The sequence below is a fragment of the Danio aesculapii genome, chromosome 24, assembly GCF_903798145.1.
Source record: "Danio aesculapii chromosome 24, fDanAes4.1, whole genome shotgun sequence".
Taxonomy (NCBI): Eukaryota; Metazoa; Chordata; class Actinopteri; order Cypriniformes; family Danionidae; genus Danio; species Danio aesculapii.
In genome coordinates, this window is record NC_079458.1 from 34,472,439 (window position 1) to 34,494,598 (window position 22,160).

At 35.2% G+C, this 22,160-nt stretch overlaps 1 protein-coding gene across 8 annotated transcripts in view; it reads right to left on the reverse strand.

The window, feature by feature from the left end:
* Positions 1-22,160, reverse strand: part of kmt2ca (lysine (K)-specific methyltransferase 2Ca) — a 207,892-nt gene that overhangs the window by 153,137 nt on the left and 32,595 nt on the right. For all 8 annotated transcript variants that reach the window (XM_056450456.1, XM_056450455.1, XM_056450453.1 and 5 more), the window contains exons 2-3: positions 21,166-21,336; positions 430-527 (exon numbers count right to left, since the gene is read on the reverse strand). In XM_056450456.1, coding sequence (XP_056306431.1) covers positions 430-527; positions 21,166-21,335 — 268 coding nt within the window. In that variant the 5' untranslated portion in view covers position 21,336. The remainder of the gene's footprint in view (positions 1-429; positions 528-21,165; positions 21,337-22,160) is intronic.

Sequence of the window (22,160 nt, forward strand, 5' to 3'; positions counted from 1 at the left end):
AAGCAGACAAAATGTTTGCAAAAACTAATCGAATGCATTGTTATCATAAATCAAAAAACACTGTGCCATCGATATTATTAACTATAATTCATTACAACAACAATAATCCATTTCATTAATTTGATTGAGAACTAAACAACATTGATTATATGTGTAGTCTGTGTATACAAATTTTCAGTACTGAGTCATTTTATATCATTTAAAAATTATTAGTAAACAAAGTGAAAGCTTCAGGCCATTTAATAGGCCTGCTATTTGCTCAAGAGAAAATAAATAATAAGTAAAACAATTAATCAATTATCAATATTATTATTGGTATATGAAAATGCATCCTTTCCAGTCATTTCTACTAAACCAACTTGTTTCTTGGTTACTATACATGACATGCTTGCATATCTACATACATGATTGAATGAATGAAAATCTTACCAATCTCTGGTGTGATTTCAATGTCTGGAGTTGGTGTGACATCAGTGGCATCCATGCTGTCCTCATCATCGGCCTGTACACAACCTCGACTACGTGACCTGCAACGAAAAATATCATGAGTTTTCCACAAAAGAATGGCCTTACTTCTCTGCAAACACACACAAACACACGCCTGCGCAAATACACACACGCACAAAACACACTAGCATGTAAGCAAACCAACACGAAACAGACACAAACATGCACATGTACGCAAACACATGCACACATGCATGCAAACACATGCAAAAGCACGCAAACACGCATGGGCATGCAAACACACAAAAAAACGCAAGCACGAAACACGCACATGTGCAAATGCACACACACAAACACGCATGCACACACGCAAACATGCATGTGGGCAAACGCATACAAGCGTGGAAACACGCAAACTAGCGTACACGCACTCAAACATGGACACACACATACACGCAATTGTACGCACGCAAACACGGACACCAACAAACACGGACATGCATACAAACATGCACAAAAACACACACGTATGCACATGCATACACGCACGCACACATACGAGCAATCACGCGCATGCGTGAAAACATAAGCATACATGCACGCAAATACAGACACGCGCAAACATAGACACACGCATCAAAAATGTGCACGCGCGCTCGCATGCACACGCGTAAACATGCACGCGGGCGCACACACACACACACACACAAACACATGCACGCACGCAAACAATCACGCACACATGCACGCACTCAAACACGGACACACACAAACACGGACACTTGAATGTGTACAAAAACGCACAGACACACAAACACGTACACACCGCACACACATGCGCAAAAAAATGTATGCACGCAAACACAGACACGTACAAACACGCACGGAAACAGGCACACACGCGCACGTACTCAAACACGGACACACGCAAAAATGGACACGCATGAAAACATGGACACGCATGAAAACGTGCACGCACGCTTACATGCACATGCATAAACATGCACGCAAGCACAGGTGTAAACACGCCTGCGGGCAAACAAGCACGCACGCATGCATGCACTCAAACATGGACACACGCAAACTTGCATGTGTGCAAACATGCACAGACACACGAACGCAGGCACGCACATGCGCAAAAGTACGTATGCACGCAAACACTGCAAACAAACATGGCAAACAAACACTCAAACACAGACACACGCAAACATAGACACGTGCACGAAAATGCGCTCGCATACACATGCGTAAACATGCACGCAATCACACATATACACAAATACAAGCACACACCCATGCACGCACAGACACGCAAACATGGACACACGTACAAACACGCACGAAAACATGTGCGCACGAGGAAACATGTACACGCAAACACAAGCACGATTGCATGCATGCACTCAAACACTAACACACGTAAGCACGGAAACTTGCATGTGTGCAAACACGCATTGGACACACACAAACACGCATGCACAAAAACATGCACGCACATGCACAAAAGTACAAATGCACGCAAACACGGACATGTACAAACATGCACGCACGCGCACGCACTCAAACACGACACATGCAAACACGCAAACATGCATGTGTGCAAACACGCACGGACACACACAAACACGCACGCACACAAAACACACACGCATGCACATACACACACGTAAACACGGATGCACACGAACATGCATGTGCGCATACACACAAAAACACACACTTTTGAAATCTGATTGAAAAGTATCTTCTATTTCACCATAAACAAGCCACTGAAGAGTCACCACAAATCAGACGAGTGCACAGGGTTAGCATGGCAGACCCGTGTCTCTATCAGCTCATTCAACTTCTAAACTGCTCGTTACACGATTTTCAGGTTCATACTAAACAAAATCTTGTCTTTAGATTTGCATGTTTTCACTTCTTCTACACATCTACTTCAAAAGCCAGCCTCCTAGCCAGCTAGTGCTTGGTATTGGGTTATTAGTGCTGTGCAACTCTTTCGATTGTACGCCGAGTGCTGATATATGGGTTAGTGATCTTCATGACAGTGCGGGTCAGTGTGTCTCCTCCACCCATCCCCCCAACCCACAGTAACCAACATGTCAACACGCATGTAGCAGCCAATGGAGGCTCAGTGTGGCCTGCAGCAAGTGCTCAGCTGCTCGTCACTATGGTTACAAAATCTAGTTCCCTACAACAGACACGATCGAGAGGTGAGCAGAAAAAAGAAAAGAAATCTTAGCACACTAAACACACAATCTCTTTGGAGTTGCTCTTACAGACAGGTTTTGAGCAGATCCTATATTCATTTTACGCTTAAAATGCATAGCAAGTCTATGGTGTTTTTTTTAATGTTGATGTCAAATTCACATCCTGTTCAATGACATACATGTGCCAAGCATTGCTATCATGTCTCGTACAGCAGAACAAACACTTTCCTTTAACAAGATGCACAGTTCCAGAAGATTATAAAGGTACTCCCAAGCTTACAGGCAAGAAATATATTGCAAAAAGAGAGTTTGCAACTGAGCACACCATGTACCCAATGCTAAAAACAATGGGCTGAAATAATAATAATAATAATAATAATAATAATAATAATAATAATAATAATAATAATAATAATAATAATAATCAGGGGTCGCCACTGAACTGCCAACTTTTCCAGCATGTTTTACCCAGCTGCAACCCATTACTGGGAAACATCCATTCACTATAATAATAATAATAATAATGATAATAATAATAATAACAATAATAATAATAATAATAATAATAATAATAATAATAATCAGGGGTCGCCACTGAACTGCCAACTTTTCCAGCATATGTTTTACCCAGCTGCAACCCATTACTGGGAAAAATCCATTCACTATAATAATAATGATAATAATAATGATAATAATAATAATAATAATAATAATAATAATAATAATAATAATAATAATAATAATAATAATATTCAGGGGTCGCGACTGAACTGCCAACTTTTCCAGCATATGTTTTATCCAGCTGCAACCCATTACTGGGAAAAATCCATTCACTATAATAATAATGATAATAATAATGATAATAATAATAATAATAATAATAATAATAATAATAATAATAATAATCAGGGGTCGCCACTGAACTGGCAACTTTTCCAGCATGTTTTACCCAGCTGCAACCCATTACTGGGAAACATCCATTCACTATAATAATAATAATAATAATAATAATAATAATAATAATAATAATCAGGGGTCGCCACTGAACTGCCAACTTTTCCAGCATATGTTTTACCCAGCTGCAACCCATAACTGGGAAACATCCATTCACTATAATAATAATAATAATAATAATAATTATAATAATAATCAGGGGTCGCCACTGAACTGTCAACTTTTCCAGCATATGTTTTACCCAGCTGCAACCCATTACTGGGAAACATCCATTCACTATAATAATAATAATAATAATAATAATAATAATAATAATAATTAGATAAAAGAAACACATTTTATATGGAGGACCAGGAGTGCCGGTTAGAAATAAAATAAAGAATCAAATTATCAATTTATAATTGAAAAATTATAATGTGTACAAATAATTTAAACGGACAATTAATGGACAAATAAATACACATATTTAAATGTGCTTACTTAAATTGTGTTTTTAAAGGCCATTTAATAAAGCAATAAAACAATGCATTTAAAACTTTTACGTCTATAAATAAATAGACAATTTTATAATGTTTATTTAATTCATGTTTTAAAACGTTGATTAATAAAACAATAAAATGCATATAAAATAGCTTTTTAAAAAGGCATTTGTATTAAAAAGCTTTTCTTTTTTCTTTTGCTACATGCTTTTCTCCAGTTGAAAATAAACAGAGTTAAAAAATGCCATTGGACAGTCCACACATGGGAGCAACCAATCAACTTTCGCCTCAAGTTCAGCTAAACCCTCTTTCACTTGTAAATGCAACGCCCACTGTCATTGAACAGAGAGAAAGCCATGGCTCATTTTAGCGGAAGTATAAAAATCAGCAAAGGGACTCAAATGTCAGAGTTTTATTAGCTTTAGCTGATTTCTGTGGAGAGGTTACCTCCCGTGTCATTCAAATCATATGTATGAAAGAATTTTGGCTTCCCTGTAAAATATAATGATGATGGAAAAAAATGCTTTCTTAGGTTATAAATTAAAGGTGTTTTCGATCACTATTTGTTTAGCCTGCATTAATGCATTCAGTGTAATGCTGCACAATTAAACATTAAAAGATTGTGATCTTAATTCAAACTCGTGCAACATCAATGATAAATGATAATGATTTGCATATGTTTATTAATTCTAAACACTGCATTCAAAAATGCGTTTGATCAAGAGAGATACAGTTTTTCAGTTAAAAACAATTAAATAACACAAAAGTACTGGGAGAACAGTTTACATTTCAGATATAAACACCGATGTTTATGATAAAGATTAAAATCACTGTTTTATGGAACTTGACGCTAGTGAATGTTGTAGCAATTACATTGTTTAACCAATAGGTGGCGACAAACAACCATAAAAATTATGTCACTGAATAGGTTTACAAAAATGATCCATCTATAACGAAACATGAAGTTTTATGTGTGAATTGGTGATCATTAATTAAAAATAAACATGATATGTTGAACAAGATGTTAGATTTCTCTATTTAGCATGATCAGCAACAGTAGCAAAGATCATTTTTCGCATTGAATATTTTCCCTTTTTTAAGCTAGTTTTTTCTTGATTTTTATTTTTATAAATATTACAGGTTCTAAATTATGTTTGTTAAAACCAGTGGTTTTTGCACAAATGACATTTGTCCTCCCTTTTTTGCTCAGCTGAAAAAGGGTCCAATCCGTGACTCAAAAACTAGTGTGATCTGAACCATGAGATTTGTGATCCGTTACATCACTAGACGTTATAGTGGTCAGGCGAGCTAACCAGCACTCCTGGTCCTCCATAATTTTATACCTGTACATTTCTGACAATAATATAAGTTGATTTTTTTATTTAATTGACATTTATTACGTCTGTTTATTAAGTTGACATTACATAAATTTAAGCCATGATTAAATTTAACTGACATTAAATGGCAATTATGTCGACGAATAAAATACATTACTGCTGTTATTATTATTATTAATATTGTAAATATTATTTAATATATTGCACATTTAAACACTTCATAAAGTGTTTAAATAAAAAGTATACAACTTTCTGAACATAATACATTACTCTGGTTGCCAGCTATTGAATACTGTTGAATACTGAAAGTTTCTTTTTCACAGCCTAAATGTTTCTATGCGCATCTCCATGTCAGTCATTGAAATTAACACTTCGACTTAATGACAGAAGTTTAAAAGAATAATTTAGTAAATTCACACATGTAAATGCAACATTAAAATATAAACATTATATTCAAATTCCTAAGGGATAAGTATAAAAAAACAGCATAAATGTTCCTATTATAAATCACTGAAGCTGTCAATCACTGTCATTTTAATGTTCTGCTATCTAGAATAAAAAAAAATACACATTTATTTCTACATTTAGTCATAATAAAAAGATAGCTTAAAAGGTTAACTCTCTTAAAAAATCAACACGAACCTATATATAAAAATGCACAAAAAGCTGATCAAGTAAGGTGAACAAACTCAAGTCAAGTCAACAAACTTTGTAACTAGATATGTTTCCATTAAAAAGAAGTTAATTAAATTTATGAGCAAAACTAAAATATCGCATAAAAGATCTGCAAATAAAGCAGTGTTTCCATCTAACGAGTCAAAGAGAACAAAATCCTCACTTCCTGATTAACTGGCATCAAATATCAACAGTAAAAACAGAATTTGCTGCGGTAGGAGAAGCTGCTTGAATCTTTTCTTCATTTAATAATGACTCACGCCTCAGAAGACGATCCCGACCCGAAATGAATGCGTGGTGCCGTTTAAAGGTGTGAGACGTGGAGCACAGATGCTCTTGACAATTATGGAGGTCATTAATAATATAATAACACTAATACAGAAATGATTAAGGCATTTTAGAATGACCACAACAACATTTTAGATGTTTTACAATGTGCTCACCCTGCTGGTTTATCCATTCACACACATTTTTATCATCACATGATCTCTTATAACAAAAATCACTGACAATGACAATTTTAAATGCGCATACTTGAGTTTTTTTAATCGTAGTTTATGCGCATCTTTTCTTATCGAATGAAAGTTTATCTTAGTTATGTACACACGTCTTTATGCGCATTTTCAAAATGTACGCGCATCTTGGCATTTCCATCAACCGGCTTTTTATGCGCATATCTAAACTGCGCATAAAAATAGGTGGATGGAAACATAGCTAATGAAACATAGCATATCAAAACACACTACATAATCACAAACATTACTAAACGCCAAATACAGACCACTGATCTGAAAACACTGGACGAAACCCAAATAATTGTGGGACTTGCGACCGACAGGCACAAAAGCAGCATGGGTAGAATAATAGGCATCACATTTCCAGGCTAAGGTTTCTGGATGGAGACGGATACTGCCGCTTGCCTGCTAGCCTGGCGCCCAGCGTTCTGATCAATGACCTACATCATTGAAAATGCAGGCTATTGTGCTGTGCTTGAGACAGGTTTAATCCAGGTCAACAACCCCCTCCTCTATAATGTGTCTCTCAAAAGATTCACATTACATGCGATATCTTGCCCAGTGACACTACAACTGAAAGCTAGCCAACTTGTCCAATGCCATCAAGTCTTTAAAGCCAGTGTCAAATGCTGGATAACTTCAGAATGCTCGTTTGTATTGCTATTGAAATAAAGAGTGTGTTTAAAAAGGCTTACCCTAGAAAACCCGAAATATACATCTGCAAGGAGACACAAAACAGAAGTGTTGTGAATTTCTTAAGACTTTTCAAAACTGAGGAGAAAATGTCCATCGCAGAAGGACTTACTATGGCTGCAGGATTTGGAGAAAAAAATCTGATCTCCATTTATCTGATCAAAATTGCAATTTGCGATTTAAAATGTGATTTAATTTCATAAAGAGCTACAGGTTTGATGTGGTGGTTTTAATAGCACAAAAGAAAGACCAAGCATAAACATAAAGTACCCTACACTATGCTTCTGTTTATTTAAAACAATTTTTCCAATAAAGTTGTCAGTTGTCATGACAAATTAAGTAAACAACTACAGTTTTTTAAATTCAGTTAAACAAATTTTATATAACATCTTATATATGAGCAATATCACACAAGTAGCAGTGCGATACGGCTGTGTATCAGCACTGATGGGAGGCGTGCATTGGCTCGAGGCAGCAGGCCGAGTGCCTTAGTGTCCCACCTGTGACGATATACAGCCATATCGCACGGCTACTTGTGTGATATTGTGTTTATACAACAGTTCAACGGCACAATCGTGTATATAAAAAAGAAAACCAAACACGGAGAGTCTCAAAAATCCTTTTGTAAGAGGGACTACTTTCTTCTACCATTCATTCACATCTGCAGCTGATGTCAGAACAGCAGAAATCATTGCCAGTCTACAAATGTCACTTTAGAGCTATTTGAAAGATTCTCTAGCGTAATGTCAAAAGTGATGACAAAACAGGTGATTTTTGATCCTATTTTAAGATTATAAAGCTGAACGGCATGAAATGCCATCAGTCTACAGAGATTTCCAAATATTTCTCTGTTGCTATCGAAATTTCACAATTAATAACCCTGAAAAGCCAAAAATACAGCACTACAAAATACAAAAGAGAGAGATCGATTCAGTATTTTACTTACTTGATTTGTAATGATTTGTTCAGCTGTAGTTTTAATTTTATGCTGAGAATATGCTGTTTTTCTTACCTAAGGACTTATTATGCACTGTCGCCATCTTGTGGTGTAACATCAACCGTCACTTTCTTTGGTCTGCTCAGACAGGCTAATGGTCTGTCGATGCACTGAAGCCCATCCGATGCTCCGAAATTACACATATTTTAAAATAGACACTATCCTTATAAATAAACTGTATGGTTGCAATCTAAACAACTACATTCTCAAGTAAAAAAAAAAGTCTAAAAAGTACATTATGTTGTCCAGCTGCAGCAATATTTGTCAAACTTTGTATATGTACACATATATATATATATATATATATATATATATATATATATATATATATATATATTTTTTTTTTTTTTTTTTTTTTTTTTTTTTTTGACAATCACAGACATTCCTATTTTGATGGGATCTATTTTTGTCATAGGACCACCAAGTTTGCTGAAAAACACTAAGTAATTTGCTCTGAAATTTTTAGAGGTCTAATGAGAAAAAGACAGACATGGCAGATTCGGTCAGGATTAAAATCACAATGTACAAATGAGCAAATACATACGTAAATGTCAACAGGTTTTCACTAAAATAGGCTAAATGTTTCTTCTTTTTTGTGCAAGCAAGTATTTTACAGTACTTTAAAAATACTCAAAAATGTCTCTGTCAATGTTTTCAAACTATTATATTTGATCTACCAAAGTCCAACAAGTGCTAATTTCACATCTGTCACATCCATAATGAAGTATTTTTCTTATAGATGCAAACATGTCAAATAAAATAAAATCAATCATATTTCTTCTGTAGTGAGCCAACTCTTATCTTTTTGATTAGCATTGTTTCTTTCAGGCTGTGCAGTTTAATTCACAGAATTTCTACAAAGTATGTTGTATACTGTAAACTGGCAGACTTTTTTAGTCAAATCCATAATGGATGTTTATTTTCCTCATTTAAAATAAAAAAACATAGCATTGGAATTGCTCATATGTGAGAAAAAAAACTGTCCACCAGTAAAACTAGTCCCATCCTTAAGACTAAAGGTGTATTAATTACAACTTCCCTGCTTATCTAAAACAGATGTTTTATTTTAACAGTAACGAATGCGCTCTGGGCTATATGATATTATTTTACATGTGCTCGTGCCGAGGGCAAACACATTGTATATTGTGTAACTGATGCAGGGCGAGTAAACGCAAATGATCACGCAAACGCTTTGCTGTCAAAAACATACATAATGATCAGAAGGTCTGGTCTCTTTTCCCTTTATATATACACACACACACACTTTTAGTTTTTAATCAAATAGTGAACTCATGAAATGGAAGCAGCTAACATCTTTGACATTAAAAAGATCTGAATAATACATCAAATTAAGATCCCTGGAGAAGCTTGTTTTTGCGAGCAGGGTCATACTAAATGGCTTTTACGTGTACTTTACCATCAAGGGTAACAAGGTAAACAAGTGAGGGGATTTGGGGTAATGAGTAACCTGAAGGTAAATAAACAGCCGTTAAGCAGTGCTGAGGCTCACTGAGGGTCAGGACGCTCCCAGAGGGATTGTGCTCAGGGCAGTTAGAGAGATCTGCACTAGCCTTATGAAATAGAAAACAAGGGACTCAAAAATACAGACTGTAAGTAATTCAAAGGAATAAGAGGTAAATGAATCAAAGTCTGAGTATCCGAGTCTGTTCACACCAATATCTCATTACTTATTCTCTATACACACATAAGTAACTAGTTAGCTGTTTGTGGTTATCCAACATCCAAGGCTACCTTCATGAAAATGTATTAAATATAGTGCTTACCACACATAGACTTTACTTGGGGCGGGCCGCCCATGTATATTAACGACCACCGAAATATTACTATTATCATCATCATCATCTTTAATGTTTTGTATCCGCACAAAATAACCAAACATACATGATCGATTAACCTGTGGAACTCTCACCGTACACATTTCCTACTGCTGGTTCTACGTGTGCGAGAATGGTCAACACTCCCACAGACTCAGAATCTCACATACTTTGCAGACCCACAGAGATCCGCCCTTTTGGGGACGTAAAAATGTGTCTGGCTGTCGTTTAAATCTCATAAAATATCCGGGATTCGACTTTTGCTTTCTAAGCTGCCGTTAATTGTTTACGTTTTTACTTTAACTTTTTATTTAAGCCTAATATACTTCCGCTTAGCGTCACAGCTGACAGCGCGCACAGCTGCTAGAGCAAGAGAAACGTTAAATAATACGTTCTTTAATCTAAACGACTCAAAAAACTTTACTATATACTCTGAGAGGACATCGAAACTGGCTGCAAAATATGTGTTCGCCATTCGAAATGGTTCATCGACTTATTTGCCTTAATATAAATATTTATCTATTTATTTCTTATTTGTTGCATATTTTGTTAGTTTGATGATGTTTATTACATATTTCATACAAAAATGCTTTGGAAAATGTCATGCCAATAGCAATAAACAGAGCGAGCAGCAGCTTAAATAGCATAAATAAATGGCATAAAAGTAAGAAAAATAGAGGATTTCTTTTTTTTATTATTTATTTTCAACAGCGTTAAAAAACACTTTAACCCATTATAAAGAAACAGTTTATAACAGCGTCATTATAAATAAAAATATTGTAAGAAATCACTTTTTGTCATATGTAGTTAACCATTTAGGTGCCATAGGAAAAGGTTCCAATCTGGCTACCCCCGCAAGTATATTTCAAACCTGTGGGACCTGTATATACGTATTATATAAATTTCAACATTTCCATAAATACAAAACAGAAACCAATAGAAGTTTTTTTTTTATTGAAAATGGTTCAAAAACATATAAATATGAGAGAGAGAGAGAAAGAGAGAGAGAGAGAGAGAGAGAGAGAGAGAGAGAGAGAGAGAGAGAGAGAGAGAGCATCTTAACCATGCTATGAAATAAAAGCTAATGAAATAAACTAAAATTTCACAAATTAGAATTTCTTTCAATAATTTTACTTAACACACTGCACTGAATCTTAGACCAGTCACGTGTTTAAGAGAGAATGTTAAACAGATGACAATAGTCAAATAATCATGTTTGTAATCAGACTAGTAGCCCAATCTGAATTTAAAAGTCACATGTAACAAAATCAATGGTAATGAATTGGCCAAATCCGATTAAATTGTCATTCATATTGTAATGGGTGGTTTAATCCTCTTCTAGTCTGACTAATAAGACATGTAAACACTCAATTGGATTAAAAGCTGGGGGAAAAGCCTTTGTTTGCAAGACAATTTTTTTTTACCACTTGACATAAATATAAAGTCAGATTTTAAACTATTTTCATGCACAGTGCACATCATAACAACACTGAAGCACACACAAACCCAAATCCCAATCATTCCTTATCCTGAATTATTATTATTATTTTTTTTTTTTTTACATTCTTAGAGTATTTGTTCTAGAGTTTTTAAACTACAAAAATAAAGAATAACAAATAATTATATTGTGGCTATTTATATAGTAATTGTGATAAATTATTATTCATTATATAATTAATAAAACAATGAACAATCATTATATAGTAATATTTCTTTACTCAGCAAGTTTCAGATTTTTATTATGACTTTAAAAAGCATTTTCAATTCAATAACAAGTGTTCTTATAATAAATGTAAAAGTAATTGATTCGAACCCTGTGTAACCAAGAATAAACAGGCTGTATTCATTGATTCAAAATGCATTGTAAAAAGTAGTGAAATACCATTATGGCTAAAATTGGTCTTATTTCTTTGATGAAAATCAAACCAATTTATTTCATTTTTCAGTATCACATAATCATTCAAACCTAACTTCAACTAAACCAGTCTTTGCAGAATAACAAGTATTCAAAATAATTATTATATTATACAATTATTACATTATATCATACTTCAGCCTCCACATCAGTTCATGAAAGCAAAGAAGGTCAAGGTGCTCCAGGATTGGCCAACCCAGTCACCAGATATGAACATTATTGAGCATGCCTGTTGTAAGAAGAAGGAGGAGGCATTAGAGATGAATCCGAAGAATCTTGAACTCTGGGAGTCCTGCAAGAACGTTTTCTTTGCCATTCCAGATGACTTTATTAATAAGTTATTTGAGTCATTGCAGAGATGTATGGATGCAGTCGTCCAAGCTCATGGGAGTCATACAAAATATTAATTCTTTTTCCACTGCAACATGACTTTATATTCTATACTGTACATTATTTCTGTTAAGTGACAAGACTTTTGTCTAAGCCAAGTCAAACCTTACTGTCCTAATTAAATAATTAAAAATCAAGGCATCATCATATTTTGTTTTGGTAAAATAAGCGTAATCTACAGGCCTTTGCTGTTCATATAAGCCAATTCTGACACCAAATGATCAACTAGAAGTCAAGTTATTATTTGTTGTTCCTAAAACTTGGATAAGACTTGTCAGGTAGTGTAAAATGACAATTTAGATGACACATGTCTTGGTCACTAATAAAACGTAATCAAATACTTTTCTACCACAGAAACACACAGAAAACGCTAATTATTCATATTTCTCAAACTTTTTGCAAATCATGCTGCTAATAATAAAACAAAACAATCTAAAACAACTCAAAATAGAAGCATTTGGTCCAGATGTCATACTTGGAAGCCTCTCTATTATTTAAAGCTCAACAATGCACACATTTAATTAAAGAAGTTAAAACTGCATGACTGTCAATTTCGAGTTTCTAACCCTAAGAACTCATGGCCACAGTCAGAGCACACTGGCGAACAGCAGGAGAAAGCACAAGAGAGTGTACGAGAAAGAGTGAGAGAGTGCCAGAAAGAGCGAGCAAAAGGGAAGAAGATGGAAAAAAAAGCTTACAGTGCAAGTAGTTCCAGCTCAGAAAGGCGGAGCCTAAAACCCGGGCTGGACTGACTGGCTGAAACACGGCACACCCCCTTTATAACAGCACTGCTGCCTCTCCACAAACACTTTAACCATTTCCTCACCAGCTACTCCTGCATACACGCTGTTTAGATTTGCTGACTTCAATCTCCCAGCATTTAAAACCATCTATTAGTAGACTGAGAAAAACAAAAGCTTAAAAATGGGTTTGAAAATGTTTTGAAATAGTCATACTTGCATAAGCTTGACGTAAAAGGAATTCTCTAAACTCACAGTATAGTCAACAACAAGGTAAACATACAGGAAGTGATGTCAGCAGCTTGCTCAATTCACTATAAAGCAAACAAACACACAGGAAGCTCCGCAGTGAAGGTGTGCCTATAGACACATTTCTAGAGAAATAATCTTCCAGGATTTAAGCAGCCATCTTTTACAACTTGTCCTTGATTTTTAAACATGCTGTAGCACTTTTAAAACATTCCACAGGGTTTCACAAAACTCACATCGAAATAAGCCCACAAAAACAAGCCTGCAAAGTTTATTTGAGTGTTAATAAAAAAATAAATAAATAAAGGCTTTTTTTTTTTTTTTACACAATACTGGTTCACAAGCTATTTTGGCATTCTCTATACATTATCCAGGGCAACTACCCCCAATCAAAAACACAAAAAAAGTTTAATAAAGTCTTAATAACAATACAAGATACAACAAATTAGTACCTATCGTTTAACTAACTTTTTACTCAAATAATGTTCATAATAATAATAATAATAAATAATATTAATAAATAAATAAATGATAATAACAACACTATTATTACTAAAATAAGCAAGAAAAATGCAAAACAAAAGCAGTTTGTCCAATGATTTGGACTGCAAATCAGTGTGGTTGTCTAATTAGGCCTATTATTATATTTCCAGTACCATTCAAATATTTACCGTGCATTCACACGGGGCTTCAGAGTCAACGCTTGACCGAGAGTGTGTCTGAAGTTGGAGCTGACACGATCATAACAACGAATTTCTGACAACGAAATTAGTCTGCAATCGGCTACTGTCAAGCTGGGGTATTTGCATAAAGCGATCTGATTGGCTGACGCTTCCATTGGGGCTTGAAAAGTTGAGAATTTCCCAACTTCTGCAGTGAGCAACGCCGCGCCGACGGATCCACAATGCAATTTGGCAATGTCTGATATCACCTATTCAAAGTAAATGGGAAGCATTGATACGATATTGGAAGAAAACTGACATTGAAATACAGTGGTCCCTTACTATAACATGGCCTTGCAAATTTTTGTGCAATTTGACATGCAAATTTTTATTTTATTTTATTTTTTTATATCGCATTGCGTTCTGCATCCTGATTGGCTGTAGATCACTGTCAATCAATCTCCTCTGTGTCTCCTGTACAGTACAGAATGTATTCAGCCTGCTAAATTAACACCCAGCTATGACTCAGGACACTGGTCATATTTCTGCTGCACCACAGAGCGCCATCTAAATAGTTTTATATTAAATAATATGCGAATGTGCACATCCGGTGTGTGTTACTTCCAACTGTCATGTGCATGGAGCATTCAGTGTGTGACCCCCTTAAAGACGGAGTCTGCTTTCGCTTTATGGATCAGTGCCTGCAAAAAGAACATTACGTTGGATGCCAACATTATCTGCACAAAAGCTAAAAAGCTTTATGAACCTTTTGCGGACAGTGATGAATGTTTCCGTCTGACAAGTTTTGAACTTTGGCTTCATTCTATAATACTGGACTTATTTTTCGTCAAAAGTTTGAACTTTGAAGGTGTTCAAACAAAAGAGAAAAGTGTGAAAATGTTAATGACTGTCTGAGAAAAGTGTATAAAGTGTGTAGTGAGGGGTTTTACAGCCTTAAAACATCTATAATTGTAAAAAAATAAAGCTGACTACTTCACGGATTTCACCTATTGCAGGTTATTTTTAGAACGTAACTTCCACGAATAACGAGGGACCACTGTATTTAGTTTTTTGTATATATGTATATATATATAATGCAATATGAATATAACTTCACAAGATGACAGTATTGAAAAGAATTCATAATTTAACATTGATTACAAAAATTTTTACTGGAGCGTATTTGGATAAAATGGACAAAATTATACAACAAAATATATATTAAAAAATTAAATATACTAAAGCACTGAGGAAAACAAAGACAAATATGAAATAAACAGAGCTTTAAGGTTTATGTGGAGTCTAACAGTACTGAGGTACAGAAAATTCAATAATCAAATGTAAATAAACACCATATAGTCTTCATTGTATAAACAAAATCAATCTTTGTTAAAGTGGCAAACTTCATAACTAACCAAAATTCATACATAATCTTGTATCCAAATGGTTTCAATTCACTTGAAATTGCTTGACATTCTGCGGTGTGACTATTGCCGATTCTCCCATTGTGATCTCGATACTAAACGATATATTGCACAGCCCTGTCATTGCTACTTTACAAAATTTGAAACTTTCATTCAGCAAGAATCCATTAAACAGATCCAAAAACAGCGTATACATTAACAAAAAAACATGTATTAATGATTTGTTTGGGCATTGTATTGTTGGCGATTTTAAGTACTTCAGCTTTGGTGATGTTGACATTTCTTACACACTCTCTCTAACATATCCCCAAATGATTAAAACACTGCTAGAAATCCCTGTTTAGAAATTAGCCAGGTGGAATTTTTTTTTTTTCACAAAAGAGATTTCAGCTTCCTCTTCCTTTCCTAGAGCTCTTGACACTTTATTGGGATGGTTTTACCTCTAAATTTGAGTGGATAAAAACAATAACATTTATCCTTATACTCTTATTTATCCTTATAAGAATATTTTAAGTCCAGCTTTTTTCAGACGTGAATATGGTAATTTTAGTAAAAAAATATTACATTTACATATGTAAAAGTAAACCAACTTTTATTATACTTCATGATTTCAGGAGAATTTAAAATGTTTTTAAACATCTAAAATAAATGTCAAAATACTTAATTAAACAACATTTTTCTTTTTTATAGTTATGAGCATATTAAACGTGTGTGCCTTACACTATAAAAACGCAGGCTCCCTTGTTGTCCAAACACAAATCGATTAAGTTAACATAATTGTTTGTACAAATTGAAGTGGATTGAAAAGAAAATAATGAATTTGTCAGTAAAAAAAAAAATACTGAATCAGTAAAAAAAAGAAGTAAAATAAATAATTAATAAATAAAATTATTTATTAATAATAAAATATTAATAATAATAATAATAATAATAATAATAATAATAATATCAATAATAATAATAATAATGTCAATAATAATAATGATGATGATAACAATAATAATAATAATGATGATGATAATAATAATAATAATAATAATAATAATAATAATAATGATTTGCAATTACAGCTCAATTTGAATAACTTTGAATAGGCAGCAAAAGGTTTTCTTGAGGGTACATGCAAATACATGTAATTAATTATATTATATATACATCATAATGTGACGTGAACTGTTATATGTGAGATTTAAATGACACTGACAGCATAATATCAGTCACTTCTATAAAAATGTTGAAATATCATTGAAAACATGCTATTTTTCCCCTTAATTAGTCACAGGCATATAAAACATGGAGAAGAGTTGAACTGAAAAAGCAGTTGTTTACATTTTCTCAGGAATCAATCTCCAAATGAAAATAGTTGATTTAGTATTTGATCCACATAGTAGTAGTATTTCAAAACAAACATGACCACATGACCTTTACACACACCCATTAGTCAGACAGGGAAAGCATTTTGGGGAAACTCATCTAAAGCCAGCCATAATTCTGAAACTAGTCATTTTGTTACAGACGCTAGGGAAGTCCCGAACTGATATTAAACTACAGTCATATAATATAATAATATGTTATATTTAGCCTGACTCTTTAATTTACTATGTCAGCTGTCATGGCTAAAGTCATGGCTAAACAGACATCTGTTTAACTAAAAACTAAACATTTTCTGAGACAGTACAAAAAAAAAAACTCCAGGTGACCTGTTTTAATAGACGGTCATCCTTATCTTTATGTATGTATCGCGGTGCTTCCGCTAAGTAACAATTACATAACTTGTGTTACTTGCAATGCATTACCCCCAACACTGCACACCCTGATCGGACTTTATTTTTTGGAACACAAAAATGTTTTTGAAGCTTTGTATGATTACCATTAAACCACTGAAGTCTCGTGGAATATTTTGTAGGGGTGTCAAAATTAATTGCTTCTTCAATGCACCGCCATGCAGATGCAGACAATTCGGTATCGGTTCGGTAATAATCATAACCAGTAATTTAAAAGTTATAAAAGCATGATGTTCTCAAGAATATTATCGTTTTGTGTGAGAAATATTAAGAGTTTTTACCCAGTAAGCTTGGTGTACCCTGATTTTGTTCCATTGTCATTGTGTGGCATGTAATGAACTGTTCTGAATCCAATTAGAGTCAATTTGACCCCCAACATTAAAATCATAGCCAGAATTGGAACATAATATGAGGATTAACCGAAAGGCTTTCCATTCAGCCACTTCAGACAACGGCACAATTACTTTGAAACCGAGAGCTCAACTGAGTGCGTTTTGTGCAGTGAGACACAACATTCATGGTGTGAACATGGTGTGCAGGTCCACAGAGGGCTGTACCTGCCGTATCAGGTACCTCACTAATCTGCCCTATATCTGCACTGTTTATTTGACGGCCAACACTTGATCTCATAGTGGAGGCCCTGTATTCCCATCACAGGCTTGATACTCATGAAACATCCTTGCTAAACTTCTGAAAACAAATAAAAGGGGTATGTAAGAGTTTAATGGTATTCAAAAGCTCATGGTATTATTGGTGGAATGCAATAGACATAAGAATATGGCAAGTTGCTGTGTCAATTTGTGCTTCGCAAACAACTATTTAAAAGAGAATCACTTTGATGATAGTCATCTCTACGGTGTCAGCATGACCATGTACTGTACAACTTCAATAGAACACTTTTAAAAGACTCTACAAAACCAATTTAAACCGGAATGAATCAACTCTTGCAGTTGGGTTCTTGCATAAATCTATTGTTGGGCTTCTGAAGACTTGGACTCGTATGGACCAGCTTTTGTGTCCTTTTTTTTGGATTACGGCCTTAGAATTTTCTCGTTTTGTGCTATGTGAACGAATGAAAGTCTGGAGAAAGATCTGGAGTGATGATTTTGGGTGAATTATTGGGTTATTTCAGACGCAAAGGGAAAATAAACAGAAAATGCTGAAAAAAAAAAAAGCTCACACAATGAAAAAAGGATCCAGGTCATCAAAAACTTATGATATGTCATGTAGGTAGCAGTATAAACAATCCTGCTGATTATAATGAAAGCAATCTACTTTAATTCCATCACAATGCTCACATCGACACAAGATAGTCACTCGAAATAACAGTAATCTAATATTTTTCCTTTCGAATCCCCTCCCCACTTGCAGTGTGCGAGCAGATATATTTCAGGGCCAAAATCAACTTGGCAAAAAGAAAATGTCGCCCCTTTTGGAGCAGCATCTCCTTGTGTGCCTCACAGAGCTCTTCCACACTAATGCACATCGACACACTTGAAAGCCTCTTCCAGGTGCAGCAGAATACTTCAGCAGAATACAGCCCTCTCAACACGCACACTTCTACAGGCATGCATACTGGCAGGGCTGCACAATTCATCAAAACAAAATTGTAACCGCGATAAGGCTTACTGCGAAATAAATAATGTTTTCGCAGTGCCATATGCGCCACATAAATTCGACATTTGCATCTCCTCTGCGATTGGGTCACTTTAACATGAACTGTGGAACGCAACATTCAGCAACCAGCTTTTAATTTGTGTAATGAGAAGTGCTGATAAACAAAATCAATGCTTAAACGTCTCCTTTGTTTTCCATGAAAAAAAAAATACAAACAAACACACACATACACACACACACTTATTTTATTTGATTTTTGTACATGTTGCTATTTCTTTGTGATAATATTTTATTATTTAACCTTGTAATGTGTCCAATCAAACCGATGTGATCAGTCTTGTCTGGTTCCGGTAAGGTATGATCACACCGGTGTGATTAAGCATTCAATGCATCATCTGACCGGCTGCTACATTCAATTTTTTTATCCGTCTTGAAATCCTCTGCCTGGGGTAAGGAATTTCCTCCAATCTGTAGATAGCAGATTGCCACCAGGTGTGGGCAATGGTTCTCTGTAAAAAAATCGTATCGTCCCGTTGTCCTCGCACGGTATGGTCTGTTATCTGCAGTTCAGTTTAATATGCATTATTATTATTATTAATTTCACAAAGCAAAAACGTTCCGCCTTTGTACGTTTCCGAATACCTTTCACATCCATTAGACATACTAAGACCCCTAAGTATGTAAATCTGTTGTTGACGTCATGTGATTCCTCATGTGTCGCTGTGTTGAGTTAATACGAGTTCAGCATGGCAAGCGAGAGAGATAAAGCGCAAAAGCACTGGTAAGATCAAAACATAGCACACTGGCATCCGGGTTTTAACAGACGCTGAATGTAAATTCGGACAGACAAAAAAAAAAAACTCATTGATAGCCTAAATCAGTGGTCACTGACAAGCGGACAGCGGTCCAGAACCAGAAGCCGTCCCATACGGACTTAAGACCTACAGCAAATAGAGGTCTGGGTTTTACTCAGTAACCCAATCGCTCCCACTATTTATACCCGAACCAGACCCCCACCGGCCCAAGACTGCGCCTAGAAATTTGATCCATAAAAAAAATGAACAGAACCATTACAAAGGGCAGTCCCACTGGAGTCTAACATGCACTAGCAACAAGTTTGAATTATTGCTGGCAATGCAAACCAAACTCCAGGTCATACAGAGATGGGACAGCCTTTAACAGAGCACACACTCGCAGAGAACCCAACTCACAAAATGCTATGAGGGACACCTTCTCCATGTCCACAAAGCACATGTGGACTGGACAGGCTACAAATGCAATAAATATATAAGATAAAATACTCTATCTGCTTGTTAAGTATGAAATCACACGCGGCGGCTTCCGGGATCCAAGCGATGTATCGAACTGTATGGGGAGGCTCATCAAATGGTAATAATAAAAGTTTACAAACCGGTCTAATCAAAAATCATGATCACAAATTTTTATATATTTTTATATATTTTTATATTTTTTATATATATATTTATATTTATATATATATTTATATATATATTTATATATATATCCATGCCTAATATCCGATGACCAGAAAGTGATAGATGTTTTTTAATAAATTGTTAAACTATTGATGTCTGTGATGCAGCAAGTGCAGAGACTGTCATGTACACCATGATTTTATATAAAATGTGGCGTACGTTCCATACGTCACGACTTAACAAGCAAATAAGCCTTAGCATAAATGTGACCCTACTCACATGATTTATCCAGATGGTTTCTTAATAGAAAGTAGTTAAATTATTCACTGCACTTAATGAATAGTTTAAATAGGCATAGGGGAGTTGCTGGAAAACTGGCTATTATTAACAAAAAAAGGGGTTTGGGGAGTTGAGTTTGGGTTGTAGCACAGGAAAGTTAATGAGGTCATCACAACCTCATGACAGCAATAACTAGCCTAATAAATGACCATAAATATCACAAACATTCCTGATGTTAAGCCTTATCAATTCTATGATGAACTGAAAACCATCACTTCAGCCAATCTACTAAAAATTGCAATGCCAAAATATTATTATATAACCCATGACTAATAAACTAGACAAGTTTCTATTCATAGGTGTCAATGCTTTCTTTCATCAAGCTCTTCAATATAATCAAAATGTCAGTCATTTATAACATTCGTCCTACTTCAAGCAACACAGAGTTGCAAAACAGACAGGTCAGCTCTCGCAGTGTGTGTCATCATATGCAAAGAGCTTTACGTGAGAATAGGAGATGTGCTTACTTTCTTCTGGACTTGGGTGTGGCTGTGACAGAGGAAGCATCCTTGCGTGGCCGGCCCCGCGGGCGTCTGTCTAAGGGGGCCGGGCTCCCTGAGGGTGTGGCCCCAGCACTGCTCAGGGGAGGAGATGGTCCTTGCTCAGAGGGCTCCAGACTCTTTTCCTCTGATGACATTCTGCACAAAGACATGGACATATTTATACATTGCATGCGTATGGCATCGTACGAGAAGATTTTGCATGAATGAGCTTAAGTTAAATTGGTCACTGCATAAACATTGATAAAGCACCATTTACATTCGGAAAACCACAAGTTAAAGAATAATATCAGTTCCGTATTACCAGAAGCTTAACCACAATGTAGGACTAACAGGTTCTGAGAGAGAATGCCATGAAAGAAGTTCCTTTCAGCAGCTGTTTCCAACCAAAAATGCGAATTAACTTTGTGCGCAAAACTGGATTATGGCATAAAAGATGTGCGAATAAAGCAGCGTTTCCATCCAACGAGTCAAAGAGAACAAAATCATCACTTCCTGATTAACTGGCGCCAAAAAACAACAGTAAAAACCGAATTTGCTCTGATAAGAGAAGCTGCGTGAATCTTTTCTTCATTTAATAAATAACTCGCACCTTAGAAGACTATGCAGACATGCAATGAATGCATGGTGGTGTTTGAAGGCGTGAGACGTGGAGCACAGACGCTCTTGACAGTTCTGGAGATCATTAATAATATAATAACACTAATACTGAAACAGTTAAGGCATTTTAGAATGACCAAAACAACATTTCAGATGTTTTACAATGTGCTCACCCTGCTGGTTTGTCCATTCACACACATTTTTATCATCACATGATCTCTTATAACAAAATCACATGACTTATTTTAAATTCACATACTGGAATTTGTTCGGTAAAAGTGTTTCCATCGTAGTTTATGCACAAATTTTTTTATTGAATAAAAAGTTTGTCCTACTCAGCTATGCGCATATGTTTTTATGCG